The 26356-nt window shown below is 32.4% G+C and overlaps 1 protein-coding gene across 1 annotated transcript; it reads left to right on the top strand.

Annotated features, from left to right (window-relative positions):
• The first annotated feature begins 7152 nt into the window (after positions 1-7152).
• On the top strand, positions 7153-20561 carry LOC134698010 (uncharacterized). Its single transcript, XM_063560299.1, has 4 exons — positions 7153-7170; positions 9070-9135; positions 11873-12112; positions 20449-20561. Exons 1-4 carry the CDS (start codon positions 7153-7155, stop codon positions 20467-20469), a joined length of 345 nt encoding a protein of 114 aa, XP_063416369.1. The 3' UTR covers positions 20470-20561.
• The last annotated feature ends 5795 nt before the right edge of the window (positions 20562-26356 follow it).

The raw sequence follows: 26356 nt of genomic DNA, 5'->3' as shown, positions 1-26356 counted from the left end.
TGTCGTTTAAGAGTATTGTTTTGTATGACCACTGTATGTACAATTATACTATATATCCTACTTCATATTGTATGCAATAGTATTGCACAGATCTGATGTAACCTTCTTACTTTACAAAGTTCATTTTTTCACGTAGAAATTACCAAACATTACGTGCCCTTTTAGATATATAATTATTTGACCGTTTTTCTATTTATGTTGCTCACGTGTTTATCTTCCTGCTTAATGATAAAGTCATATTTTTATTTTTATTTTATGAACGAGTATAACAGAACATTACTGATGAACTATCCTATTTAAAGATTTTCACATAAAAAAAAATTCCAAATGTCACTTGACCTTTTGAATATAACACAATCCGATCAGATATTTTTTATATTTAGGTTGTGGATTCCTGCTCAATATTAAGGTAATATTTTTAGTTTAAAAATCTTTTACAATTATTATGTAACATTAGAACAATACAATACGTAAAATTACCTTTTCGTTAATATTTAAGTGAAACTGAAACAGTGGTTTGAACTAACTGAGAGAATTGATATTCTCAAGGTTGTATTTAACGTTTCTTATGTGAAAACAGATGTGTAAAGTATCCAATGTCTGATTGTGAATAAACGAGACCTTTAGTCTGATATTTGAGTTCATTTTAACCGTTCATTGTACCATAATTCTTAAGATGACACGGTTGAATTTGTTCAGTTTCATCAGTTGTCAATTTCATTTTAACGTCAAGAGAAAGATTGCTTCTTTTTTAAACTTAGATAGAGCCTGGGCTCTATATTCGCCGGATTTGAATCACATATGTTCAAAATACGGTAATGGAAATTGAACGCAGAGAACAATCATCTTTAAAATAGCAGAATCCTTCGTTGACATAAAAGTTTGTTTTCGCACAGAAGATTTGAAAATGGTGAGTGAAAATATCAGTTTTTGATTCTTGAATTTATATCAAAAGAAACACAACTCTGAAATTTTTATTTGCAACGTATGGAAAGAGTTTATGTCTCATCCTGAAAACACCTGTTGAAAAACAAATGAGAATTGATTCTTTGTGTATCTCATATTCTTAATCAAATAGTGAGAAAGATTACAACTAGCTAGTATTAGATTATGTCATATAAATATAAATAAACATCACAATCTTCAATTCCGCATTTAAAAAAAAAAGATTTATTTGGTAGTCCCATTTACCACTCAAACCCAACCTTGAACACAACTTATGGATATGATGTCTTGTGATTTGTTTTGGTATTGTAGAATTATTCAAGACAAGCATACCTAATTTTACACTTTATTTTAAACACCAAAATCAAAGAATGTTACGTATTCATGCCCTTAATTGTGTTTTCAGAATCATAAGGTAAAGCAAACAGGACAGTTCAAAGATACCAATAAGTCACTATGGAACTACAATTCATCAAAAACGATGCAATCTTCAGAAACTGCTTTTCCTATTTAAAAGGTAATAATATTACTACGCACTTTTCTAGAATATGGGTAACAAACATATTTTGCAATATGTTCATGCTCAACATTTCGCAATAGAAATTTGAGAGCGAGTATGTTTATTTGATACAACATTTGTTTAACAACGTTCAATATAAAAAAAAATCCTCAAGAAGATACACATCAAGCTGACAGTAGAATTACTTTAGATTATCGAATGAACTTTAAAATGAGCGAGACTGTTTTTATGTCGGGGTTCCGATATGCATGCATATCCTTGCATAACATGCATAACTATCCATATTCAGTCAAATTATCACAATGATAATTGGAAAAAATCGGTAAATTGATAAATCAGAAGCCTATTCCGGTATCTGAAAACCTAGTGTGTTGATACACACAGTTGAGAAATACTTGTATTGTTAGTTGATTCGTGTTGACTCACACCCAGGACAAAAAGTTTCATGCATTGCAAGTGATATAATCAGTTAACATTCCGTGTAAAAAAAAATATATTTAAATATTAAAAAAAAATAATCCTTTAGATATCACACGTAAAAAAATCAATATCAATGTTCAAATGCTGGTCTATTTGTGTCGACGATTCTTATGGCAACATCACTATTTGGTGTAATATCTTAGTTCAAAGCCTTCGTGTATGTGAGTTTTCAGCTTTTTTATGTCTAACTTTGATGACTAAATAGTTGCCATATGTTCGAAAAATGTCTAATAGCTTAAATTAAGTAGAGTTATCATTATAAATAAGCCTTATATGAGTTAATTGACAGCACACGATCGCTGAATGCTACATTTTTGTAATGTATTTTTGTTAAATTTCTTAATTGTCAATCTATTTTTATTGAAATCCAATTATATTGTAAAATCTTTATTTATTAAACGAAATTTTTTTTTTATTATTTGATATGTGTCTCTGATTTTTTTATTTTTTTTTGTTAATTATTTTAGCAAAGGGGTCTTTGTTCAAAATTACATTTTTAAATAGACGAATTAGTAGTGTAGTAAAAATAAGGGTTAACTATTTACATATTTTAATAGCAATCACATTCAGGCACCGATCTTCAAAGCAAACTGCTTAAACAGATAAAGAAGCGACGCTAGATAATTCGAATGGAAGAAATGAAGCACATCTTTGCATTAAGACAAAGAAGATCTTATTCACAGGGAAGTTATTCGAGTATAAGGATAGGATAAATTAATGTATCCATTATTATAAGTATCATTGCACTTCATTCTGTTGATACAACATATATAACCTTAAAAAATGTTTAAAAATCAAAATGGAAAGAAAACTGTCTAGTGTTAGTACTAGTGCTTTGTTGCTGTTTTACTTAATATTTGTTTCCATTATTTTTTGTACATGAATAAGAACGTTATTTTTTCGTTGGGATTGTTTTATATTTTTCATTTCGGGGCCTTTTATATCTGACTATGTGGTATAGGCCTTACTTAAGAATGCCGTACGTAGACCTACATTTGCTATCAAGTTTAATGTGAAAAAATAAATGGGTGTTATGTTGCAAAATATTTTACCTTGTATCGTAGGGAAAAACACCAAGGAATCCGACATTTGACACAAATTCAAAAACCTCACCTTAGTACATCCTTATGTTAATTTGGATAAGAACATATACAAATATCATTTGCAATGGAAAAAGAATCTGTGAAAAAATTAAAGTACACTAAAATTTAACATGTTTAATACCATTTTATATAAAGAAAAATATAATTTGTTCTTGTTTAAAACTGTGTAAGCGCAAATTAATTAACATCTCATTACATCTGCAAAAGTAAGTATTGGTTTATAGACATGTTAGATAAATAGTTACAGATGACTCTTCAGAGACTAAGATCTAGTTTCGAGACAACTAAAAAGGGAACCATATCAAAAGTGTGGATTTTATAACTTTATATTTTCTCTTACATTTATAAGTTAAACATTACAATCAATGAATATAATATAATTGTTTTGGTAAATAGCTGTTTTAGCAAACAATTCTATTCCATATTTCTGCGATTAACATGATTGTTTGTTGATTGCTTTGTTGATAAAATGTTTGCATAAAAGGAAGTGACTCGTACTTCATATCGGTCGGTCATTAAGTGTATTGGTGTTTCAATTATTGTTTGTTTGGTTGGTTGAATACTTGGTCATGTAATTTGTTGAAAATTTGCATAATTCTAACAGACTCGTTTATACATTGATTATTTTTTGTTTGTGTCGACTAGTGACAAATATTCAAGAACATCTTTTGAAAGGGAAAATTAGAGATGTGTTAAATATTTAATATCCCTAAAAAATCACAATTTTGATCATCAGGGAATATTCATCATTCAGTTGTTAAGAATATGCGTTTACTATTTGTCACTGGACATCACAATAACAACTAAGAAAGCAATCAATCAATATGAAATATGTTATGGAACTTTCAATCAATCAAACACTCAATGTATCATTTAATCAAGCAAATGGTCCTATGCAATCAATTGAGAAGCGATTGTGAAATTTTAGCCAATCAATTTATCTACATGCTAACTATTTAGACCAACTACTGTAAATTCAGAAATTATTGCATGCATTTATATCTACGATTTCGTCATTTTGAAATGATATGCGATTTTTTATTTTTGCGATATTGAGAAAAAACTTTCTTTTTTTTTTTGGTGTATAAAAAATTTCAAATTCGAGTTTAAACTTTTGCGGTTATAATCCTGTCGCATTTTTCGCACTAACAAAAACATGGCAGTAATTTCTGAATTACAGTAATCTATATAAAACACGATGTCTTCATTCTATCCAGATATTCTATAGACCAATCAATCAATCAAATAATAAGAAAATAAGAAAAGGTAAAAGACTTGATGTGAACTTTTATCTATACTATTAAACGAGAAGACCTCATTTTTGGTGTCGCTTCTCTTCTTTCCACAATAAATTAATCATCATGCCTCTGTGTCCTATGGGTACAGTGCATAATCGCATTTGTAATCCATTCATATGATTATTCAGATTGAGTTATTTTGGGTGAAAAAACGACAAAAAAGACGTCCGGATATGTTTCCGTCATTGGGCGAAATTTTAAGTCAGATTAGACTTCCGGTTTGCGTTTTTCTGTATACTTTGAACATACATTAATACAACAAATACAGTGTATTTTCTGTCTTATATTCGTCATTGGACGAAATTAAAGTCAGATAAGACCTCCGGTTTGCGTTTTCTTTTTTACTTTGAAACAAATACATATACTACGAATAAAGTGTATTTTCTGTCTGATATCATTTTCAAGTTTACTATCAATTGAAGTCACAGGGCTTATTTAATAGAGATGGTCTGAATAATATATCAATGACCGCTGTAGATCAATTATTAAACTGAGAATTGACTGTAAAAAGAAAATACACTTTCGAGACGGGTGTTTTTAAGATAGAAATTTCAGGATTGACCATTTCGGGATCCGGGATTTCTTATTTCGAATTTCGGGATGTCGAGATATTTAATTTGTATAATAAATTCAGAACCTCGGGATTTCATGTTTTTAGGCCCGGGATATTGGGATCAGGGCCCCTCTGCAGTGGCGGATCCAGAAATTTAAATGTAAAACAATTCAAATGAGAAAACTAACAGCCCTATTTATGCACAAAAAATGAACGAAAAACAAATTTCACTGAACCACTGAATTACAGGCTCTGACTGGAATGTTCATTATACATGTACACTAAATGTATGTTCATAATGAAATTAATAGAAAACAAAAAATGGGAATTTTGGAAATAAAGGAGGACGGTTAAAAAACATTTTCCTGTCCCGAAGTACCTATGACTTTTGATACTTTTCCTGAAATTCTCAAGTCATTAAATCTTTTATAAAATTCTTCCTACAACAGTTTACATCCTTGCAAATACCTTAGCTGTATTTGGCAAAACTTTTTGGAATTTTGGATTCTCAATGCTCTTCAACTTTGCACTTGTTTGGCTTTATAAATATTTTGATATGAGCGTCACTGATGAGTCTTATGTAGACGAAACGCTCGTCTGGCGTACTAAATTATAATCCTGGTACCTTTGATAACTATTAAATACTTAATACAAATAATTCTGTTAAAACACCAAATCATCATTTTAACTCTTATAATTAATTATACATCGTAATTTCTGTAGTTAATCTTCTGCACAAACGACATTACACACCTTTTTTTTTTGGACAAATGCTTACTTTTCTGTCTTTATGTTGAAGATCCGTAAGCTTATCTCACTATGTGTTTATTTCTTTATTTATGTATCATTGCTTCTGATATTTCAGAGAAAATAGAACTGAGAATGAACATGGGGAATATGTCAAAGAGACAACAACCCGACCATAGAATAGACAACAGCAGAAGGTCAATAATAGGTCTTCAGTGCAGCGAGAAATCCCGCACCCGAAGGCGTCCTTTAACTGGCCCCTCAACAAATATGTATACTAGTTCAGTGATAAAGAACGCCATACTAAACTCCAAAATATTCATCATTGTTTGAAACAAGCCCATATGGGTATAAACTTGTTTTACATTTGCGTCTTGCACAGATTTGCAATACATATCGCTCAAGACCGCTCTTTTTAGGTGTTTTATGATTTGTCATTAAAATAATTTCATGAATATGAAGCTCCAATATAAGAATGTATGACAACATTTCAAAAGAAAGATAATAGGTCATATCTATATTGGCATTATTCGACAGTCATTATAAGGGTCAATTACTAGCGTCCTTTCTAGAACACACAAACATTTATAACTTGTAATTATTTCATACTATATGTTTAAATATATTTTTAATTGAATATGAATATTTTTGTATAATCAGTGAAAATAAATATGAAAGATGGTGCGCCTGCAAATAATTGTTTTTAATCAATCTTGATGTATCCTTATGTTCATCAACAACTGAAAGAACCGATCGTGCATCAACTTCCTACAATCAATTACTGCCTTGAATAACCTTTTAACTAATTTCGTCGGTTTTCCTTAAGCTAATCTGACCCAAAGTAGTGTCATCACATGTTGTCTGTCGTTAACAAATCTGAATTAGGACTGATAGTGATGACGAATAAAATAGTATGATAGTACAGCGGACTAGGTTATCATATATTAATAAAAAGAGTGATTTAATTTAATTAGTATTCCATTCAAAAGAACATTGTTTTGCACTTTATGGACGATCATCCTGTATTTATGTTACACTTGTGCAAACCAGAGGAATTAAATATTCTTTCAAATCTAAGATTTCCCTGTGTACATTAGGTTTTTCATTTTTCTGTGTTTCATACTAATCATATGGAGGCGGACAATTCAGAAAAATCAGTCATCAATTTTCTCAGCGAAATCTTTTTAAATTATATATTAATTAAAGAACGAAGTTTGACATTAATTTCGCTTTCAATCATAACGATACGGATAAAATCATCATATCTAAACATTTGAATTAATAAACAAACTATCAAGTATGACTATTAATATCTTTTTTTATATTATTTGTTCTAAAACAGAACAGCATATACCTTTGATAACTAATGTTAAGGGATGATCTTTTCACAATCCAACGGGCTGTTTCATCTTTGGGTCGAGTTTAATTTTATACGTGTGAGCGAAACAGTTTTCTTGGTTCCTCTATTTCACAGATTATGAAACGAACAGAACTTCATCCAACGACATGGAAAATGAACTTACAGTAACATAATATTATAATATGTTATATCATAATCAAATTTATATTGTTCTATAGGAAAATTAACTTTGTTTTATTATATTTATTTTTTTATGTTTGACTAGATGTTGTTTTTTTCACAAATGGAATGTAAACAAATATTATCTTAAATGTTGATATGTATTGTAATTTTGGAACCTATTTAATTGTTTTGCAATTGTTACAATTTTTTTGTAAACAAACCTTTTCTTGTTATGTCTTATTGAGAAATACATGCAATTGTTTACAGAACAATTGCAAGTGTTTGATCATGTTGTGGTATCTTTGATGAGTTTATTTACTACTTGTTGTTATACATTATATTATTGTGTAATTGAATTTTTAAACATCATGTCGTGTAATTCTTTCTTGATGATCATTTGTTTGTATTTTTAACTCTTTTTTTACTTTTTATTTGTTTATGTGCATATTTTTTTTAAAGGAATCAAGTTATTTTGAAGTTTTAAACCGTAATAAACCAGTATGACTTTTTGACAACAACAAAAACATAGAACTTCTATTTGACTTTTGACTTTGACCTGAATTTCACATATATAAGGTAGTCAACTCCTACGCGAGTCACCGAAACTTGACCGAAGCATCTTATGGACGGAAAAAGTATCTTTTATGGTTACAGAGACATAAGGGTAACAAGACAATCTTATAAGATAAAGTGTTTGTTTGTGCAGGGCCAATGGCATGACTATTATATTTCTCTATTGTCGAATACATAAAGAGAAATAAATCTCATATGAAATCTTCAGATCTCTTAGATCAAAACTATTCTGAGATAAAACGACAAATTTGATGAATGATATTGTCGTAAACTTTTGCGATTGCGAAGTAGTAATGCGCTCATGAAAAACAGTGATGAGGAGATAACTCTTACAAATAAAAAAGTTCGTTTTAGCCGTGCCGATTTCAACATCATAAAAACAATGATATCATATACACAATTTGAGATGACGATAATACATCACATAAAATAAGTTAGCCGGTAAGTTGGAAAAAACCTTATAATCAGCGTCGTATATACCTTTTCAGATAATATCATTATCAATATATTGATCCTGAATATTGATCATGGCATCTTCGTGAAATAGAATGGAATGTATGAATCTAATTCTGGTCATACAGACAGCTACTTTTCTCAAATGAATATTGAATATTGTTAACATCCAAATTTACTCATTAGACTTGTACAAAATAATACTAGTTATTTGATGCTCTTGATATAATGTTCCTCTTTTGACAAACAGCAAGTTGTCATTGTTCGAACATGTTTCATTTTAATTTTACGACAGCAAAGTGTTTGCGGATGTATAACATGTGTAGTGTTATAGCGTTGTCGGTTAATCAATGAAATTATATCACAAGGTTCTATACCATCTAAGGAAGTTAGGTATCGAATTTGGGGTCCATGACCATTACCGTTTCGGGAAAAAGAACCAAAACATTACTTTTCTAAACCTTGTGACCAAATTCAATTGGGTTAAATTCAAAATCTTGAAATCTTGCGGTAATTTGATTTACTAAATCCAACCGTTTCATGTTTTTTCATGTTTTTGTTTTGTAATTGAATCATTAAGTTGTACTTTGATATGTTGAATCTAACCGTGTATTGACATTTTAGATATTGGACCATATTTGGTAAAAGTCAAATTTCAAATTATGTTTTTCGTTTACCACATCAATTTAGTATCAGAAACCTAAGCTATGTCAAATATCAAATATCAATTCAGAGCTGTATCAGGCTTCAATGTATTATTCATACTTGCCATTACTGTTAAGTGTTCGCCCTCTGCCCTTGTATCAAGCTGCGCCTGATGTTTAAGATACGTTATTCAGGACGCGTACATCTTATGTTTTTTTCTTCTATTTCAGCTGCTAATTATAGTTTATCCCAGTGAGTTCACAGGAGAGCCGTACGACAGTGATAAGGAGGAACAGGTATGACATTCTGTTCTGTTTAATTAGAATATAAATAAAGACTTAACTTTAATAGTTGCATTTTACGAAATGTGATTAACATTTAGCATTTAAAAGGTCCATAACGGCAAATAAACCTCAAGTACCCTTTTACCATTAAAGAATAATTTCTATATTAATATTGTTTAATACATATATGAATGAAACAAATAAACAGAATAATTTGAAAGCATTTATTGCAACTTCTGTTTTAAAAAATTATGTTGAAACATAAAATGGAGGGAAAACTGCAACTTTAACATATAGTTGATAAAAAAATTTCAAGGGAGTAGGCGGAAAGTATTTTTTTGAACAGAATTTTACATAGAACTAATCACTTGATATTATCTCAGTTTCTGACTGAGAGTCATTCGACTGTTAGATATTGTAGATAAATAGTGTCATTCTTATAACGTTGAGATCAATAAACAGAAGTCTTATATAACAGGTGTGTCTTTTTACATTCTCAGAAAAAGAAGCGATAACAAATATAGTAAGTCTTGTTCCTTTTTGTTGAAATGAGTGTACACAAATAAAAGAAACTGTAGACTAACTCATGATAAAACATGTGATGGAAATTGATGTACAGGGTTTTACCACTACGGTCGTATCAGGCTGCGCTAACGAAGCAATTTATTTCAATCAAATAAGATTTTTGCCTGTATAGAACCGTTTATTAGTGTTACTTTGCTGACACTTTTATTATGAGAAAGGTTCTTATCATAATTCATGGTTTCACGTGCTTCAGGTTTATGCTCTTATAATATACTAGATTATGGTGTGTGTGTCCGAGCGAGAACTGTCCTAGTTCATTACTTTAGGAATATTTATCAAAAAGTACTATGTCAATACATGTTCATATGATGAAATCATAATCTTTCAGTCAGTTTAATTGAAGTCTGGAGCTGGCATGTCAGTTAACTGCTAGTAGTCTGTTGTTATTTATGTATTATTGTCATTTTGTTTATTTTCTTTGGTTACATCTTCTGACATCAGACTCGGACTTCTCTTTAACTGAATTTTAATGTGCGTATTGCTATGCGTTTACTTTTCTACATTGGTTAGAGGTATAGGGGGAGGGTTGAGATCTCACAAACATGTTTAACCCCGCCGCATTTTTGCGCCTGTCCCAAGTCAGGAGCCTCTGGCCTTTGTTAGTCTTGTTTTATTTTAATTTTAGTTTCTTTTGTACAATTTGGAAATTAGTATGGCGTTCATTATCACTGGACTAGTATATATTTGTTTAGGGGCCAGCTGAAGGACGCCTCCGGGTGCGGGAATTTCTCGCTACATTGAAGACCTGTTGGTGACCCCTTGCTGTTGTTTTTTATTTGGTCGGGTTGTTGTCTCTTTGACACATTCCCCATTTCCATTCTCAATTATAAAGAATATAATCAGGTGGTACAACATTTTTGTCGAGCATACAACTTTTGTTGCGGAAAGCTAGACATAGGGATAGTGATCCGGCGGCGGTGGCGTTAGCCAAGCTTTAAATTTAAGAAGGTGGAAGACCTGGATGCTTCAAAGTTTGTATATGGATGTCTCATGTTACGAAGTTTCCGTCAGTCATATGTCCAATGTCCGTAACCTCATTTTCATGGTTCAGTGACTACTTGGAGAAAAATTAAGTTTTTTTGTTATATTAAATTCTCTCTTATTATAAGTAACAGGATAACTATATTGGGTATGTGCGTACCTTGCAAGGTCCACATGCCCGTCAAACAGTTTTCACTTGACCTCGATCTCATTGCATGGATCAGTGAACAAGGTTAAGTTTCGGTGGTCAAGTCTATATCTCAGATACTATAAGCAAAAGGTCTAGTATACTCGGTGTATGGAAGGACTGTGAGGTGTACATGTCCAACTGGCAGGTATCATCGGACCTTGAACTCATTTTCATGATTCTGTGGTTATAGTTAAGTTTTTGTGTTTTAATCTGGGTTTTTTTTTATACTGTATGCAATAGGTCTACTATATTTTGTGTATGGAATGATTGAAAGGTGTACATGTCTAGCTGGTAGGTTTCATCTGACCTTGACCTCTTTTTCATGATTCAGTGGTCAAACTTAAGTTTTTGAGTTTTGGTCTTTTTTTTAATACTAATTGCAATAGGTCACTTATATTTGGTGTATGGAAGTATTTTTATGATTTATTTGTCAGTCGCGCAAGTTTTGTTTGACCGTGACCTCGTTTTCACGGTTCATTACTCAGTGTTACGTTTTTGTGTTTTGGTCTGTTTTTCTTAAACTATATACAATAGGTCAACTGTATTTGTTGTATGGAATAATTGTTAGCTGTACATGCCTGCCTGGCATGGTTCATTTTCATGGTTCATTTTTGTGGTTCATTGGTCAATGTTTAGTTTTCTTGGTTACGTTTATTTGACAGTTGCAGTAAAGCTTTATATTTAGGACTATCAACATAATATCAATGATAAGTAAAGAAGGCGAGACATTTCAGCGTGTGAACTCTTGTTAGATGCTAATAACTGATAGTGTTTGAGAGGTCGAGACTGCTTCAAATTAAGACAATCAAGAACATTTGGTTAAAAGAAAGTTACATAAAGCAAACATATTAGGAATGGTGCAAAATTTAGTCGTTGATCTAAAATTCATATGATACATCAACTGCAATCACTGTTAGAGTTTAAAAAGAAGAAAACTTATGGTTTGTTAGACTTGTATGCAAATATCTTAATTTTCTCTGATTGATATTTTAGTTACCTCAACAGCAGACACCTACACAAAGGCCTACAGAACCAGATGAACAATGTGTACAGGTATTCTTCAATTCTGGAGACCAGCCAATACATCCAGGAAGCTTGCTGTCTGTGTATACAACTGTACCAGGTTCACTAGTCATTTCCAAAAATCCAACTGTTGGACCTCCGCTATTAAGAGTAGGTGAACTGATGCCTGTGCATTCTCTTCCAATAGCTAGTTTACCAGTCACTTCAATTGTAAGTAAACACCAACATACGAGAACAGTATGAAATAGAGAAATTTTATTGTTGTATAATTAGTATTGTCTGATTCGAAATTGTACTAGACTATTAATGTCTCTTCATATTTGATGTAAACACTTTGGTTCAACTGTCCAGTAGGCCATATCTGACCTTTTTCCATCACTTTGTGTCCATAGTCTTGTTTTTATTGTCGTCATCTATGTACTGTAACAACAATTCTTCTGCTTCTACTGAGACAAAAGCTTAGTTTGGTAAGGGCCATTTTTTGTCCTAATTATTAAGTTTAATGTATCTAAGATAAAAAAAAAACAATGTTTAAGTTTGTTGAAATTACATTAAACAGAACTATTTTTTTACGACTAAAACATTTTTGTTGGATTGTTTAGTGGTATGATGTCTTCTGCGTCGCCTTTGTCACAGACAAATTTCGTTTCCAGAGAACAACTTAAGTTTACGTGAATTGATCTCTTTGAAATTAATTAAGAAGGTTCAGTACTAGAAAAGGAACGTTGGGATTAATGGCCATAACTAGTTTCCAGACAATAACTTGTATTGAAGTGTATGGATCTCTTTGAAATTGTACTACAAGGTTCCATACTACAAAGGAAAGACTGGGATCAAGTGTGGGTGTAATTGTTCCAAGTGAATATGATATCAAAACATGATTATAACACAAATAATCAAATTTTCAACAAAAATCATATTTCCTATCTAGCCATTGAAGTAAACATGATTTATTCGAATGTTACACTGGGGTTAAGCTGATGACCATAACTGCATTTACGGTCATCCCAAGATGTCGGATGAATAATTAGGTTAGTATTTGTATTGTCTGTCTAAGTGTTTCTATATCATTTTCTTTACAAAGCATACATTGGTACGATGTAAAGTTATAAAAGATTCACACGGAAATCACAATTTACTACCGAGAAATGTGTATTAAACAGGAAATTGGATTTAAAAAAATCGCTTAGATGACCGTAAATCATAATCGAGATGACCGTAACAAGATCTGCAATTCATAACAAGGCTGATAGTGTTTTTATCTTTATAACCCCTAAAAAGTTAACCCCCTTACCCTTGAACAGTTTCTTGATAGTAATCCAGAATGCCAGCGTTTCTGGAACATATCTTGTAGAGTATATTGTTGACTGGGAATAAAACCATCCGACATCCAGTAACAAATAAAAGGCAACATGTTCAGTAATTTCTCAATATTCCATTAGATATGGATTTCAATACGGAAATGAAGTCTTCGTATCGCTTTGTCTCTTTTAGTTTTACTTCAATATTTGGCAATAGTTCATAAATATAAAAAATTCGCAAGGGTTCCGCGGAACTCAGTGTCTCGTCTACTCTTTCTGTTAATCTCAGACTCAACAAAATTGAGGAAATAAATCAATAAATTATTACTGTTGGTACTATCTTTTGATTGTAAGAAGCTTCTGTCCAAGTTTTGTACAAATCCAAATTAGTATAAGAAAGTTATAAGAAGAGTGTGAATGTGTTGTTTCCTGGCAGAAAATCTAAGTCCATTTATAAGTAAAATACGGAAAAAATGGAATTTTATTTTTACAAAATTTACTTCTGGATACGATCTTATGATCATAAACAACCTTCTGTCCCTGTTTGGTACCAACCCAGGATAGTTTAAGAAAATTATTAAAATTTCTAAAACTTTAACCACAGAGTGAATATTTGTGGACGCCGCCGCCGCCGACGACGACACCGACGACAACGAAATATAGGATCGCTTTTTCGACTAATGTGGAAGGCTCGACAAAAAGAAGATGTGGAATGATTGCGAATGAGAAAACTCTCCACAAGAAATTAAAAACTATAGAACACCGTACGGCCTTCAACAATGAGCAAAGTCCATACCGCATAGTCAGCTATAAAAGGCCCCTAAATAACAATGTAAAACAATTCAAACGAGAAAACTAACGACCTAATTAAGTTCATTTTTTAATTCTATTTTACACCCTTCTTCTACATAATCGCCACTGACTTTCAAATTTGAGGAACATCTTTAAAAAAAATTTTGAATAATATAGCTTGTTCTTCTAAATGTATATTTGGCGTATAACTGAAATGTACAGACCGATATGCAGAATTACCAGTGTTTTTATTCAAAACTTTCTTTCAAAATCTAAATGTTTGTGAACAAACATGATTGTCTATAGTGTGTATCAAAATACTGTCTTCATTAAATGACGTGAATTTGCAGGTGGTATAATGACCCGGCCAACCAACCAAGATGGCTGCAATGGCTAAAGATAGAAAATAGGGGTACCGGTAAAATGCAGTTTTTGGCTTATAACTCAAAAACCAAAGCATTTAGAGCAAATCTGACAGGGGGTCAAATTGTTAATCAGGTCAACATCTATCTGCCCTGGAATTTTTAGATGAATTGGATAATTGGTTGTTAGGTTGCTGTCCCTGAATTGGTAATTTTAAGGAAATTTTGCCGTTTTTTGTTATTATGTTGAATATTATTATAGATAGAGATAAACTGTACAGCAATAATGTACAGCAAAGTAAGACCTAAAAAGAAGTCAACATGACCAAAATGGCCAATTGACCCCCTAAGGAGTAATTGCCCTTCATAGTCAATTTTTAACAATTTTCATAAAATTGCTGAAACTACTGGGCCAAGCTCATTATAGATAGAAATAATTGTAAGCAGCAAGAATGTTTAGTAAAGAAAGATCTACAAACACATCACCATCACCAAAACACAATTTTGTCATGAATCCATTTATGTCCTTTGTTTAATATTCACAAGGTGAGCGACACAGGCTCTTTAGAGCCTCTAGTTTTTAGGTAATGATGGATGCTTGTGTTTTTGTCGGTTATCTCTAAAAAAAAAAGGTGAAGAAATAACACAACTAAGAGAAAAGGGAAGTCACACAGTTAATAGGACCAGCCAAACCAGAAGTGATACAATCGTCACAACTCCAGGACAAAAAGTTAATCAGAAATGTCAACTTGATTACCATGATTACATTAATGCTAACTCAATCAAGAAGGACATGCGAGAAAAGAATTTATCGATAGCCGAACCAAGTCGTGACTTACGACCTCCCACTCCTGATTTTGAGTTCCAGAAGAACTGTTGATATTATGCAAAATTTTCAGAGAACAAATAAACTCATGAAAGATACCAGGACTCAATTTTATATATACGCCAGACGCGCGTTTTCGTCTACAAAAGACTCATCAGTGACGCTCAGATCCAAAAAAAGTGGAATCGAGGTGTTCTTTCTGTCAGGAAACCCGATTTTTCAAAGACTCTTAGAATCATCTGCAAAGAAAGAAATTATGAATGGTCTGAAATCAAAGAATGCTCAACATTGCACAATCATATTTTCACGCGGGCAGATGCAATATACCACCAAACCTGTAGTGTTTATTTTAGAACTGGTAAGGAAATCCCCGTCTCGAAGCTAGCAAACAAAGAGGTCAAACGAACGACACCAGGACGACAAAAAAAAAGATTCCTCAGAGAAAGCTTTCCTGCAAATAGTAAGACAATTAAAAGAAACACAAGACGAACTTGCATCCGTGAGCGATCTTGTTCAGGCTATGGAAGATATTCGTGGATATAAGGCGTATAGTGTGGTGCATATGAAAAAGAGACTGCAAACTTATTGTGGATCCGATATAATCATCACGGAAGTAAACGGAAAGCCGAAAATAGTCACATTCTGGAGAACAGTATCATCTATACTAAACAAATTTTACAGAAGACCATCATCTAAGAGTCCAGAAAAAGAAAAGCTATTGATGATAGAAACAGCAGCTAAGTTAAGAAAAGCAGATATTATGAGTCTTAAAGATTCAAAAGCTGTGTATCCGTCTTCTGATGATATAAACTCAGAGCAAAATATTGCCTTTGTCACAGATTCGTTATAAACATTACTACATGCGTTATCTAGTCAAAACGACTTTTCTGTTAATGTTGCATCTGTAGGTCAAGCTATTATTCAGGCTTTCCGACCAAGAACACTTATTGCACCACTACAAATTGCCCTCAGTGTACAAATGCAACATCACTTTGGATCAAGATTTTTATTGGACACTTGGAACACTCATGGTTTTGCCTCTTCCTACACAGAGGTTCAACGATTTGAACTTAATGCTGCTGCTGCTGCTGCTGCTGCTCATGACAAAACCGACACACAGTTTGGGAATGGCACATTTGTTCAGTACATAACGGATAACGTAGACCATAATCTGCGAACTTTGGATGGTCATGGAACATTTCTTGGTATGGGAAATGATTGCAGTTGTCACACCGGGATTCAGACTTGACAAAGCTGTCCCTAGGCTGTCTCGTACACTAAAGGAAGTCTCTGACCTAGCAAAAAATAACATAGAATATAATAAAATGCAATCTAAACAATCGTTACAGGCAGAGTTCGCAACCATGAATTATGAGCCAAATATGGTCGATACAACGTGGAAGTTGGACCTTCTGTTAAAAGGATGCTTGCCTTTGACATGCAACCGACCCAGTTGGTCAGCAATTATGCACAAAGTGATGGATAGTGACTACCCAGGAAAATCATTTGTTGTTTTTTGCTTCTACAACGATCCCACTACGATTACACCACGTTCTCACCACGCCTATTCTGCGACCTCACTACGCTTATCAAGATCTGTCAACGTTCATCACGTTCTCACTACGACCATACCACGATTTAACCGATTGCAACACGATCTTACCACGCTTCTACTGTGATGTAAGAACGCTCTTACCACGATTACACTACGTTCATACCGCGATCTTACTACGTTGTGGAGAGGACTTACATAGGCTATGCCTGTTGCCCAATTCAATCCAATTTATTTGAATAAAATATTGTTTAAACTAAACTAATCTTACTACGTTCTCATCATTAACGCAAATATCGTGTTCTATATCAGTACAATTTCATTCCTTCTATTTCTGATTGATACTTAGATTTCTCGGAAACAATACAGTCATGCCACCAAAATCTACTAGAACACGTTGGCGTGGTGGTAGGGGTTAATGTAGAGACAGAGTAAGCTCTGATAGTTACGAATCCTGATGCAGCAGAGATTTCAGACCGATCAATCTAACCTAAATTACAACCTATTGCTGGTTCATAAAGCTCAAATGACGATATTTTAGTGAACGATAGCAGAGATGACACATATTTGTCATTCGATATAGAAGATGTGGTATGAGTGCCAATGAGACATCCAAGTAACAATTTATGAAAAACCATTATAGGTCAAGGTACGGCCTTCAACACGGAGCCTTAAATTGGCTCACACCAAACAGCATGCTATAAAAGGCCCCAAAAATAACAAGTGTAAAACCATTCAAACTGAAAAACCAACGGTCTGATCTATATAAAACCGAGAAGCATATTTGAGCCGTTAGAGAAAATTGACAATAAGTCTTAATCGCATACAGACAAACAAAACCTGGAGAGATTTAATATATTTTATGTTAAAATGACAATGACAATGATTGTCGTAGTATGAACGTAGTCAGGTCGTAAAAAGAGCGTGATGAGGACGGCATGGGCGTACTATTGGCTTGAAAAGCATGGTGTAAACGTGGTATAGTCGTAGTGGAAGCGTAGTTGAGTCGCGGTAAGAACGTGATGGTCGTAGTGAGGTCGTAATAACGTCGCTGTGAGATCGTAGCGCAGTCTCTCCGAATAGAATCACGCTTTCGCTACGCTCTCGCTACGATGGTACAGCGAGCTTAGCGATCTTACCACGATCTAGTTCGCTCTCACTACGCGTCTAATACGACCGGATTTTGGCACGACCTCACCACGATTGTTTTGAACATGTTCAAAGTTGACCACGCTCATCATGACCATGATACGAAGTTACTGCGATCTACACGATCGTACTACGATAATCAAAATTTGCATTTTTTTTTCACAGATCGTAGTGCGATTGTGGCCTAGTGGGACAGCGGTAGTAAATGTTACGGTAATCTTTAATAAATTACGGTCATCCCTTACAAATTACGGCCATCTATTTACCAATCACGGTCTTCCTTATTATATGTTACGGTCATCTTGAAAATATTTTAATCACGAATTACGGTCATTTATCGGCAGTAATTTGCGATTTCCGTGTGAATCCTTTATAATTTTACATCGTACAAATGTATGCTTTGTAAAAAAAAATGATATAGAAACACTTAAACAGACAATACAAATACTGACCTAATTTTTCATCCGACATCTTGGGATGACCGTGAATGCATTTACGGTCATCAGCTTTACCCATGTGATGTTAGCCAACAAATATCAATTTGAAATTTTAGGGTGAAATAGAGCCCATTTTGTATATTTTTTTTATAAATTTACTGTGTACAGAACTCAGAATTTAAAAAAACTAAGGATTTTCTTATCCCTGAAGCATAGATACCTCAGCCGTATTTGGCACAACTATTTGGATTTGGGGCCTCTAAGCTCTTCAACTTTGTAGTTGCTTGGCTCTATTACTATTTTGATATGAGCGTCGGGGATGAGTCTTTTGTAGACGGAATGCACGTCTGGCGTATTAATTATAATCCTGGTAGCCAGTCAGGGGCATTACTTAAACAAGTAACAATTAAAATTACCTATACAAGTAATGTTGAAAACGAGGCTAATTTAAATATAACTTATATAAGTTATTTTACTGAATATTATTTTTATAGGTGTCCAAGAATACAGATTTTACTAGCTTTAAATAATTTTCACAGTTATCTGGTTATTTTTCCCTTGATATATAAAAACTAATTCTTCAGAAACACTAATTAACTTTCTGACGCACTTATCTTTCATACCGACGCTTCTGGGTCAAAGATTGGTCTCTTGGGACTATTAAATTATCATTTTCCTCTAAAATCTTGAAGGTAGACTGATATAAATAGATAGATACTTGTGAATTAATTAAGACCTGAAGTTATTTATAATTTGTAACCTAAATCAAATACATATGTGCCTTAGATAAGTGTAATTGCTATTTTTATCAAAAATGTTTAAAATAACTTATTCAAGTAATATTTTTGTCATTATTTTCAAAGTAGCCCTTTATCTCTGTACTCCTCTCAAATCTGATAAATTCTTTATTTTATGATATAAAATGATGTTTAAAATCATGAAAACTTCATTTAGTCTATGTTTCTATTGAAAATTAAAATAACTCTATTAAGTAATTTTATTATTTTTAAAATAAAAAAATACTTGTATAAGTAATTAAAAAAAGTAACTTGTTTAAGTAACGCCCCTGACTGGTAGCTTTGATAACTATTAGGCATCCACCTTATTCATTTAATCAAACTTGGCTGCAATCAATTAGTATTTAGACTACAAAATGTGTCTGTTAACAAAATTTTCCAATCAGTATGGCTGATATATCTAAAAATAGAACATAGGGGTTAAATCTTAAGTTATATCAATTATCTTGAAAACAATATACATAGAGAAAAGTCTGTTTCTAAGAAACTATAAGCACTATGTCAACTATATTTACATGTAGTGTATTGAATGGGTGTAAGGTGTTCATGTATTTCTTGTTTGGTTTATATGACCTTGACCTCATTTTATTGGATTATATAAGTTTATGTGATAGTTGTAGTAAAGCTTTCTATTTAGGACTATCAACATAATATCAATGATTAATAAAGAAGGCGAGACAATGCAGTGTGTACACTCTTGTTTATACAGGCTGCAATAGTAACATTCTTGTTGCAGTTAACTCTGTAGCATATCAAACAATTCAATAAAACAAACAATCAAACCCCAATCCTTTCATCTTAGATATTAGGTATTTCAAGTCTGTTTAGTCGTCTTTTCGTGCGTCTGTCTGTCCTTCCCTCCCTCTGTCTGTCCTGCTTCAGGTTGAAAGTTTTTCATCCAGGTAGATTTTGATGAGGTTCAAATGAACTTGAACCTTTGTACACTTGTTCCCTATGATATGATCTTTCTAATTTTAATGAGTGATTAGAGTTTTGGCCCAAATTTCGTGATCCACCAAACAGAGAAAATGATACTGTTCCACTCAAGTTTAAAGTGTTTGGTCAAATTAGTTTTAATGAAGTTGAAGTTCAAATTGCAATCAACTTGAAATTTAGTACACCTGATCCCTATGATATGATCTTTTTAATTGTAATGTCATATAAGAGTTTGTACCCCGGTTTAATAGTCCACTGAACATAGAAAATGATAGTGCCAGTTGGGATTCCGACACATTCTTGTTGATAATATTTTGCAATTTTAACTATTAATGTTCTCAAGAAAACAAAGAATAGAATATCTATATAAAAATTTATATTTTTTTTATTTCAGACAGCTGATGACTATCTATAAAAGCATTTTGAAGCTGATTAGTTTTAAAAGGATCAAAACCATTTGATTTTTATTGTCGAACTTAGACAATCATAATATACTGTGATATTGTTATGTTATATGTTGTACTTTTTTTTTTGGCAAAATATCAACATAAACTATTTTTCTTGTAATTTTCTTCATTCTTATGAAATTTTTACATATTTAAAAAAAAAAAGTTCTTTTTGAAGGTACTTTATGATCATAACTGTTTACAGTTATTTAAAGATAACTATACCATGTATACAAAGAATTAAAAAAAGAAAATGTAAGTTTTCTTTATTCCTACATGTGCATTGAGATCATGAGACCTAGACAGCTATTACTCTCCATCAAAGCCAAGGACAAAAATGTGAAGAGTAGCATGTCACGGTACAGTATTCATGTAAGATATAAAAGAACTTGACTTATCAACTCAATACTAAGCAGACAATTAAAAAGAGAAAAAAGAAAAAAAAAGTACTGATCTAGTTGCAGACAGTTAGTTCAAAGGCAAAAACAAACTGAATGAACCCATGTTACTTACATAGTCTTTCATAACTGAGCACTGGATCACCCACTATTCTCAGATCTTTAGTTATTTGCTGATTTTTTCGGTTCCGATTCCTGTGTCAGCATTTGCTCTATATTTATATTTCATCTCACACTTTATTAAATATCTGTCCAGTCGGCTCTCAAATTACTGAATATTTGGTACATTTACAACATTGCTGGGTAAGCTGTTCCATATTGGGGCAATTCGTTCGGTGAAAAAATTTGATCTTATATTCTTGTTGCTTCTTTGTATAGCCAGTTTATTGTTCTTCTAGTTACAGAAGTAGTGTTGTGTGTTAACAACTTCGGCAACGCTGTTTCATTTATAACAGTTGTAAGTTAGTAAGCCTCTATCATGTCACTTCTAATGCATCTGTATTGTAATGTTGGTAATTTAAGTTTCTTCAAGTGTTCTTAATACTTTATAGCTTTCAGTGTTGGTATCAGTTTCATTGTTCTCAATTGCTGTTTTATCTTTAACTTTAAATGGGATCCATATAGCGTTGACATATTCGAGGTTTGGTTTTGCTTATGCTTTAAACAGTACAAGGAATATTTCCTCATTGTTGAAAGTGAATATCCTTCAAATGAATCCCATGATACTGTTGGCTTCATTTATATCTTTTCATTCATATGTTGCTCGAAGTTTATTTGATTTCAATGGTTATTCCTATCTTTTTCTTTATCTATATCATGTATATGTTTAGGTGTTGTGCTACACAGGATGTTTTTGTGGTTGTTATCATCACGGCTCCCGGCTTGGAACTTTCCATTTATCGATGTGAAATCTTAACAACGAAGTATTTGACCAAGTTTCTAGATGAGATAAGTCTGTTTGAAGTGCATCATTATAATCTGTTGTTTATATTTGTCAAAAGACATTGGTCTCATCAGCAAATATGTAGCAGTCTGAGTCAAGGATAAATAGTAAATCGTTTACGAAATTACAAACAATATTAGTCTCAGTACACTGCTTTGAGAGATGCCGCTTGTCACCTGTTTGAATTCTGAGTAGCTGCTGGCGGTGCGTACTTGTTGTTTTCTACCACTTACGAATGATTTTACTCATGATCTCGTCTCATCTGCTAATCCGTAACTCTCTAGTTTCCCAAAAAGATTGATTACTGCCCGTGGTTATAAAGGTGTGCAATGATTGACATTGAGACAACTATTCACGAGAGATCAAATATAGGGATGTAATTGCTGTATGTTATAGTACGGCCTTCAAAAATGACAAAATGATGAAAATATAAGTGGTTGCCATGGTGACAGACACTCTATTTTTTTGGTTGTTAAGCGTGGTAAAATCCTTCAAAAATCAGCTAAATCACTCCAATTCAGAGCCTGATTATGAATAGAATCAAGCATTTTTCATATAGACCTAAGTCGGAATGCATGGTTAAAGTTTACCAACGAAATGAACAAATATTATAAATAAATAAAGTACCCAACAAATGGGTTATCATATAATTTACAGTGGTTTGAATATTGTCACTATGAAAACACCGATGGAAGCTATTCAACATATTATCACGGGAAATAGAATACACACAGACTCGACTTAAATGTACAGATAAAAAAACGTGAATGAAAAAGTTTTGAATCAATGGGTGTTTTCAATCTAATTAACTTTTCAGTCCGGAATGCGGTTCAATAAAATTGCTCCCCTTGTTTATTTCGCTCTCCTGACAAGTCATGTAATTTCGCTACTTCAAATGGTAGACGCTACAACGATGGGTGTCGTCAAGAAAAGTACGATTAAGGAATCAGATAGGAGTTAGACGATCACCATTGGTATAGTTGAGTTGTTTAATAGTTGTTGCTTTGGGATAAATGCATGTTTTGGATTAAATCATAATCAGGAATAGCTTGAAAAGAAAGAAACGTGTTGCTACGTGAACCCAGAAAAGCCGGGACAAATTCTTAAAACAATCTAGAGACGATCGTTCTGAGTGTGCCACCTACACATTCAAACCTGAACACAAACACATTATTCCCTATCTATGTAATGTGTTTTCATAATTATGTGATATAGGGCAAAAAATGGTAGCAGTTTTTTGTGTCTTGTTATTAAGCATTTTCAGGGGAGATAATGTTATTTTTCACGGTGTGTTTGATAGGTTTGTTACATTGTAACATTATATAATACACACTCTTAAAGTGGATTAAAATAGCCTCCCACACTCAATAAACTGAATTTCAATTATTCTATTTACCGTAGTCTATAATATAAGACTTCGGAGGTTCATATCACTTATATTCAACGTTTTTATATCAGATTTGTATTTTCCTATTGATGTTGAACGGTTCATAGTAAAAACAAATCCGATAAAACCGTTGAATGTAAATGTTATGAACCTCAGAATTCTTATATATTGTCCTTCAATATAAGACCGGAGGTTCATATCATTTACATTCAACATTTTTTATCGAATTTTTGTTTACTATCAATGTTGAACGGTTGAACGGTTCAACAGTGGTAGATAAAACAAGTTGCTTTCTTTAAAAAAAAAAAGAAAGCAATACACGAACCTAAGACCGCTGAATGCTGGGTCACCAAAAGATTGTTGCTGAATTTGTGTTTGCTTTTGAATTGAAATAATTGACTGTGAATAGAAGAAGCCAGTTGAAAGTATATATTTACAGCTTCTATTTGATTAGTTATTTTAAAGCTTGACTATTTTATTTATTACTTGGGAATGTACATAATGTTTCCGATTATAACCCTTTGGCAAATCCTAATTTCTACTAACCGGATGACTTATGCAAATTACACAAATCTATCGCAATATAAATTTATGCACTCAGTTTGCTTTATAATCTTGAGTTCTGGATGCATTTATTTTATCTATCATATCTTTATATTTTGTTTCCTACATGAATGCCTTTATATTCTCAACTCGTATTTGAAGCTGTCTTGGCATGCAATTGATTGGGACCTCTTATGAAGAGACTTTTTTTGGATTCATAAAACATCTCAAATTTTAAGGATTTCCTGATTTTACTTAAATCAATTCAAACATTCTACAGGGAAACTTAGTTTTGCCGAAGAATTTCTTAATTCAGAAGTTTATGAATACCTGTACACACTTTCCAAATAACCAATATATATAAAAAGGTATGTAGATATAAAAAAAAAAACGCCAGACACGAGTTAAGTCTACAAAAAACCATAAGTGACGCTCGAATGAAAAAAGTTAAAAGGTTAAATACATTACAAAGTTAAGGAATCAATTCCTTCGGTAGACAATCCTTAGCTTTTCGAAAAGGTCAAAGTTTATAATAGGACATGTACAGTGACTCAAAAAAGAAACAACTCGAGGTCACAATACCGTTAGTGATGATGACCGTGCTTGAAAGTCACATGTACAACTCTTTCTGCCGTGTCCTGAATTTAGATAACAAAAACGAAAATAAGCTTGTACGAGTGAATTTAATAGTATTACATGCCAGTAGTATTTAATCGCACGGAATAGTAAATAGAAAGCATCTCACTGATACTCAGGAAAAGAATACGCATTTGCGTCATCACATATCTTAATCTTTTAGTTGAATTCGAATGTCAAACGGCCTACATTAAATGTTTTGATTCCGGATTGATTGACATTTTATCCGGAATTTTTTAGAACGCAAACCGATAGTGTGCTTTTGAAATGTGATCTATAATGTGAATGAATCAAGACGTGTAGGATAGTTGGACACACAATGAATACAGTTTTCAAAATCGTACCATGATAGTACAAATATGTAGACGCAATAAGGTTAAACTATTAAAACAAACAAACAAAAATTAAATTAAAATTTTATAATAAATTAACATTCCTGTTAGTATTTTTTTTTTTTCAAATTCTTTTGAATATTATATATAATATCAATAAACACGAACGTCAAGTATTTACGGATGGACATTTTATTTATCGAATGAATCTATTTTTAAATTCTAACATTCCACTATGTGAAAATATTACTATACAAAATATAAGCAAAGACTTCTAAATCCATACTAACAGTATAAAATAATCAACATTATGGTTGTAATTAAATTTAGCTGTGATTATTGTTAATTATTTTAACGGTTGTTGTGAGCTGCAAGGATTTAAAATCATGCTTTATGAATTGAAAACACACAAGTATTTTTATTCACAACCGTTTAAAATTTAAATATTAAATAAATTGATCTTTATTACTTTCCGTTTTATGGATATATTACAATAAACACAAATAAATAATAATTACTCATAAAACCTTAATACTAAAACGATATGAAATAATTAACGTAGAAGTATAATGATTATTGTTTATACACATTTTTTTTTGTAGGATGCAAAAATTTATTTAGATTTAATTTTTATGTTTCCTTTACAAATGAACATTTAAAAATACCAAAGCAGAGTATCTTGTCATATAAAATACATATTTCTTAATTGCAACTCAAATCATTGTTAGTTTCTTCAGAAAAATAAATACAGTATATGTTTTGTATATATTTCTTTGATTCCGATTGTATTATATACTTTTGATAAGAATATTATCTTTCTGTTTTCCGATCAAAATATTAACATTTTTAACCAGAATGTTCTCTCCCGTAAGTCTATGATGAAATACACAGTAATTCCGTGGTTAAATCTTCAAACATAATTAGTTTACATGTTATCGAGACAACAGACAATACCACGTTATAATTGACCCAGATACACACAGTGTACAGTGGTCGTTTTAAAACAATTATAATTGCGTCGTCAAGGGCCATCAAGGGACCATATCAAAGACGTAGATAACAACCTGTTAAGACCTGTATAAATGACCGAAAACTTTAGAGACGTTCCGAGAATTTTATTCTGACTTCCGGTCGAGATATATCGAGTGGCCCATAGACACATCCAAAACTCGCCAATATATAAGCATGAACCTCTCAGGGGTTCATGCAAAAAATCCGATAACCATGTCGAATGTAAATAAACTCATCATAGATACCAGGACTGAAATTTGTATATACGCCAGACGCGCGTTTGATCTACAAAAGACTCATCAGTGACGCTCGAATCCCAAAAAGCTAAAAATGCCAAATAAAGTACGAAGTTGAAGAGCATTGAGGACCAAAATTCCTAAAAGTTTTGCCAAATCCAGCTAAGGAAATCTATGCCTGAGGTAGAAAAGCTTTAGTATTTCAAAAATTCTAAATTTTGTAAACACATAATTTATAGATATAACCATATCAATGATAATTCATGTCAGCACAAAAAGTGCTGACTACTGGGCTGGTGATACCCTCGGGGAAATAAATCTCCACCAGAAGTGGCATCGACCCAGTGGTATTAAATAAACTCATCATAGA

The sequence above is a fragment of the Mytilus trossulus genome, chromosome 14 (assembly GCF_036588685.1).
Source record: "Mytilus trossulus isolate FHL-02 chromosome 14, PNRI_Mtr1.1.1.hap1, whole genome shotgun sequence".
Classification (NCBI taxonomy): Eukaryota; Metazoa; Mollusca; class Bivalvia; order Mytilida; family Mytilidae; genus Mytilus; species Mytilus trossulus.
Note: the sequence above shows the minus strand (reverse complement) of the source record. Positions and strands in the feature narration are given on the sequence as shown.